At 36.6% G+C, this 5,063-nt stretch overlaps 1 protein-coding gene across 1 annotated transcript; it reads right to left on the reverse strand.

The window, feature by feature from the left end:
* Positions 1-1,687: 1,687 nt before the first annotated feature.
* On the reverse strand, positions 1,688-5,063 carry LOC149790421 (innexin unc-9-like). Its single transcript, XM_089973458.1, has 3 exons — positions 4,948-5,063; positions 4,421-4,631; positions 1,688-3,772 (listed from the first exon to the last, which is right to left on the reverse strand). The coding sequence occupies exons 1-3, from the start codon at positions 4,998-5,000 to the stop codon at positions 2,777-2,779; spliced, it is 1,260 nt and encodes a 419-aa protein (XP_089829584.1). The 5' UTR covers positions 5,001-5,063; the 3' UTR covers positions 1,688-2,776.

The raw sequence follows: 5,063 nt of genomic DNA on the forward strand, positions 1-5,063 counted from the left end.
TATATATATATATATATATATATATATATATATATATATATATATATATATATATATATATATATATATATATATATATATATATATATATATAGTGGAGTTGCAACTCTTTGGTATCATATATAATTTAACGCCGATAAAAATATGTATTATATTGACTTAATCGATTTTGATTTCATTCGAAATTATTCTATTTCAATTGACTTTGAATGTGGTGTTGAATCTAATGCTGTGCTACTTCTGTTTGCCAACTTACATGCCACTACATACTGTTTCTAAAAATATACGTCTAGTAAGCCAAGACTGTTTCTATTGCGAATGTATGTCCCTTTCTCCCCAAATAGTCCAGTCTTATTAATTTTATCACTGTCGTAAATGATCTCTCTTTCTCTTCACAGTGGAATCTACAAGAAGTATCCGTTTCGATTCCAAACTGGATAGTGCCCTACTGCCAGACACTCGAAACTCCAAGCTGGAGAGCGTCCTACCGTCCGACAATCGAAACTCCAAACATGAGAGTGTATGACTGTCGTACAATAGAAACTCCAAACTGGAGAGTGGCCTACAGGCACTCGAAACTCCAAAATGGAGAATATCATACTGTCGAGCAATTGAATCTAAGTGAATATGAGACCCTGATAAGAGAGATGGTATTTAGCACGTGTGTGTGTGTGTGTTTGTGTGCGTGTGCGTTTGTGTGCGTGTGTGCGTGAATGTGTGTCTGACAGAGAGAGATTGTATTTACTCGACAAACGTTTACGCACTCACCAGGTATGCGTGGAGTGGGGGTGACTTGTTTTCCATGTCAGGATGCATTTGTGAAGGAAGAATTACTATTTTACATTTTCTTCCATTTTACTGAGACTTTCAAAATACGATTCTAGCATTAAAAAAACAATACATTTCTCGAAAAAAAGTATTTAATACAAAAATAGTGAGTGCAACACAATAAGCGTTATTAAAATGAAAAGATAATTACCAAACATTAAAATGTATAAATAATTACAAAATGTGAAAATGTACAAATAATTTCTAAACGTTAAAAGGTAAAGATAATTACCAATCGGTAAAATGTGCAGTAGCAGCAGGGGGGGGCGAATCGGACATTTTGTTCAAATACATTGGTAAGTAGCCCCTTAGCAGCGGGGGGGGGGGGGCGATGACATCGACGCGGTCGTCGCGCATTTTTACCCGACGCTGACAACGCTGGGATCGGCGCGCAGAAGGTATTAATTAAACCAAATGACGTTTGGACGATCCCCAGCGTCGACGACGTCGTTTTTTTTTTACCGGGCGCTGACGACACCGGATCCGCTGAGTGCAGAAAGTATTAATTAAACCAAATGACGTTTGAACAAAATGTCCGATTCGCCCCCCTGCTGCTGCAGTTAATTACCAAATGTTAAAATGTATCGATAATTACCAATGCTGAATTATACAGATAATTGCCAAAAGATAAAATGTACAGATAATTACCAAATGATAAAATGTACAGATAATTACCAAAATATAACATGTATAGATAAGTATCAACGGTTTAAATTCAGATACTTACCAAAAGTTTTAATGTACAGATAAATACCAAAAAGTTTAAATGTACAGATAATTACCAAAAAGTTTAAATGTACAGGTAATTACCAAAAGTCTAAAAGTACAGATAATTACTTAATGGAAGAACGGCAAGACCAAGATAGACTTTCTATATATGCACAAAATAATAATACGAAATAAAATCTAGCTTAAAAAAGTTTCGTTGTCACTTGTGTTTCCAAATTTGAGTCTTTTTTATAAAAGGAAATAAAAACGCATTGTGCAGTAGGACTTACTAAATACTAAATCTCAGCTGCGAACATTGTACTAAACAAGGACATTAACGAAGTTTTAATGGCACCTGTAATCAACCGGAACTGTATACTATCTATAACAGACAGCCTCAAAGAAAACCTTGCCCGGTGAATAACATACATGAATAATGTCTATAAGGCGGAATCTAATGCCATGTTTTACATCGTGAAAACAGCAAAAACAGTCATCACTTTTTACTGCATTTTGTGGGAATTTTTTTAATAATGGTATTTCTGCTGTAATTTCTATATCAGCCACTGAAAATTCACAATCTGATGGGAACAGTTATAATCGGACTGCTGTTGCTTTTTGGAACAGTATTTCCAATCCATCATGGAAGACAATGGAATTTGTCTCCATAGTAATGCGTGTTTGTTAGTGAATTTTATTTTATTTTCTTTATATACCCACTGTGTGGAAATACAAGAAAGCAAATAAGAAATGTTGCCTCGGTAACTGTGGCATAAACAACGCATATGCAACATTTGGCATCGTCACAAGGCCGCGGGTAGTGCACATACCTAGTGCATTATATATATAGAAGATGACATAAAAGACATGGTCCATTGAGACATGCCACTTGCATCAGTAGTGATTTTCAAGTGCATTATATATATAGAAGATGACATAAAAGACATGGTCCATTGAGACATGCCACTTGCATCAGTAGTGGTTTTCAGGTTATATCCTTTTAGGTTTTCAATGCTATTGTTTTGGTTCAATAACTGGCAGAAAGTATTCCTAGATAAATTTTGAGAGCCAGAGATTTCACTTCTACAATGATTTACTGACGTACCTTCTATCTGAACAAGCTGAATAACAATGTTTTTCAAGTGGCATGTGAATTTTTTTCATTTTAAAGACTGCACACGGAACAAAATGAGAAGTCACAAACATTCTGAATCCGGCAAGATTCCGTAAGAACGCCATGTTAATGAATCTGTCCATTTCCGTGGACCTCGGGGTTTTCTCTTTCATAAAACCTTTTCCAAAGTTTTACAATAATGTCCCCGACAAGAACATCGGACGAATTTTTCACCGCAAGCTCCAGCACAAAGATGCCATCGTATTTCAAAAACTCCGTCTGAAATTTCTTAATGAGGGCCTTCATGGCCAACTTCCCTTTCTTGGGAGGGTACTCCCCGTGGAGTTTCAGATGTTTCTTAATCAGGAATACTTTCCTTGGCTTAAGAAAAAAGTTGTACATACATCTCAAAAGTCCGATACCAGTAAAAACGGCAACGACGAGAAACCAAAACCAAAGAAAAATGAATATCTTTTCGTTGTAAATGTTAATTGGTAGCACACACTGAACCGTAGTTGTTTGGACATTTGAGAGTTGCCTAAATTTCATATCGCACAGCGTTATACTTGGGAACCTGAGCGAGGTTCGTATCTGCTGTGGATTGGCTGTAACGAGTCCTTTCAACGCATCTATCCCGAATACACTGAATTCTGCACTTAAGAAAGAGTTAAGGACGAAGAATATTCCAATCACGTTAATAAAGTACAGACATTTGGTAATAAGTGCTGCCGTCAAAAAGAAGTTTCCATATCTCCTTCCGCAGACGACGCACATGTACCTGGACAACGTCATTCGAATGGAGTAGCAGCAGTTTCGATGGAATGGCGTCGTGGTTCTCATGTAATCATCGAGATAGTCCACGATATCGTCAACTTGCTTTTCACGATCTTCTCGTTTTTTGAAGTTACATCGAGACAGCGTCGTCATCAGATGGTCCAGACTGAGCGTTCTGGCCGACAGCCATTTCCATATCATGCGAGGGATCTTGAACATAAAGAACATAATTAACAGAATCAAGGGCGACCATTGGTAGTACTTTATTTGTCTTTCCTTTCTCGCCTCCTCGTTTCTGGGTATCCGTTCCCCAAAGGGAATGTAGTACGTGTTGGAAACCCAGCAGATCTGAAATGCAAAGAAATAGGATTTCACCACACGTTGATGTTGAACGATACGCGATAAGCAAACAATCGTACATCAGTGTTTATTTAATGCAAAATATATGAAACGCATTTGATAATGTATATGTCTCAGACTTGAAATTAGTGGTGTACTGTATTAATTAATAATTTTTATGTCTGATGTATTTCAGATCTAATGACGACACGTTTGAGAGTATCGCAAGACGTGCGTGGACGATACTAATAAAAGTGAACTTCATGAGAAAGAGTGTTTGTTGAATGCGCATGCCTTGATTGGTATTGGACTTGGAAAAGCAAATACGTGTGAGATTTAAAAAAAATTAAAACAAATATTCAGCATTTCGAGGTCACTATCAAATCTTTTATTGGTTTAATTTGCACAATGCAATTGCTGTTTGTTTAATCATTTGCCCGCCCAACCAATCAATCCATCCATCCATCAGTCCATCCATCAATCAATCAATCAATCAACTTTTGTTTTGTATTGCAATGGTTAAAAATGTGTCTCTTGATGTTTATAAGCGATCCATTCTTGAATCTTTTACCCGTCTAATTTCATTTTTTATTTATGAATTTTTCTGTCAGTCTGTCTACCTTATCTTTCTTTCTTCCTTTAAGACATACACTGTACCTCTTTGACGTAATCTGCGTGCCAGTCCTCGAAATCGGCCGGCGGCCAGCATTCAATCCGTTCACCTAAATACTGATTGCTGTAAAGAAATACGGCGAAGAAAAGAAGAATGATACACGTGTGACGATGACTTAGACGGTCCGTGATGTCATCATCCCAGCGCAACTTAGAGCCGACGGAGCTCCCCACACGACCAAGGTGCGTGTCAAGCCTAAAACGGAATGAATTAACAAATTTAAAAAAATGCATGATAGATAGATAGATAGATAGATAGATAGATAGATAGATAGATAGATAGACAGACAGACAGACAGATATATAGATATATATACAGACAGACAGACAGACAGATAGATAGATAGCGATAAGAAAATAACTGATAGACTGGTCACTCCCATTTTTATTCAAGAGTCATAATTTCAATTAAACACCTTACGAATTATGATAAATAATTTCGAAACATATTTACATGATAAGTTTAAAATGAATAAATAAATCATTTACATGTAATAAAACTGAATACTTACCAATCATACACGGTGAAGGGCACATACTCTTCAATAAAGAGACCGTTTCCCATATTTGACTTCTGTCGCTCGTTCTACTCAGGTATATAAATCCGCCATTTTGAATGTGAGCTAGC

This window comes from Sinohyriopsis cumingii, chromosome 10 (genome assembly GCF_028554795.1).
Source record: "Sinohyriopsis cumingii isolate HCF-2022 chromosome 10, ASM2855479v2, whole genome shotgun sequence".
In the NCBI taxonomy this organism is placed as follows: Eukaryota; Metazoa; Mollusca; class Bivalvia; order Unionida; family Unionidae; genus Sinohyriopsis; species Sinohyriopsis cumingii.

What these genes read in the sequence shown, in the direction of transcription:
- LOC149790421 (XM_089973458.1), bottom strand. Translation starts at nt 5,000, where the DNA reads ATGGGAAACGGTCTCTTTATTGAAGAGTATGTGCCCTTCACCGTGTAT. An exon ending in CCCTTCACCGTGTATGATTG is followed by an intron (nt 4,632 to 4,947) that starts GTAAGTATTCAG and finishes ATTCCGTTTTAG; the next exon opens with GCTTGACACGCACCTTGGTC. An exon ending in ACGCAGATTACGTCAAAGAG is followed by an intron (nt 3,773 to 4,420) that starts GTACAGTGTATG and finishes TTTGCATTTCAG; the next exon opens with ATCTGCTGGGTTTCCAACAC.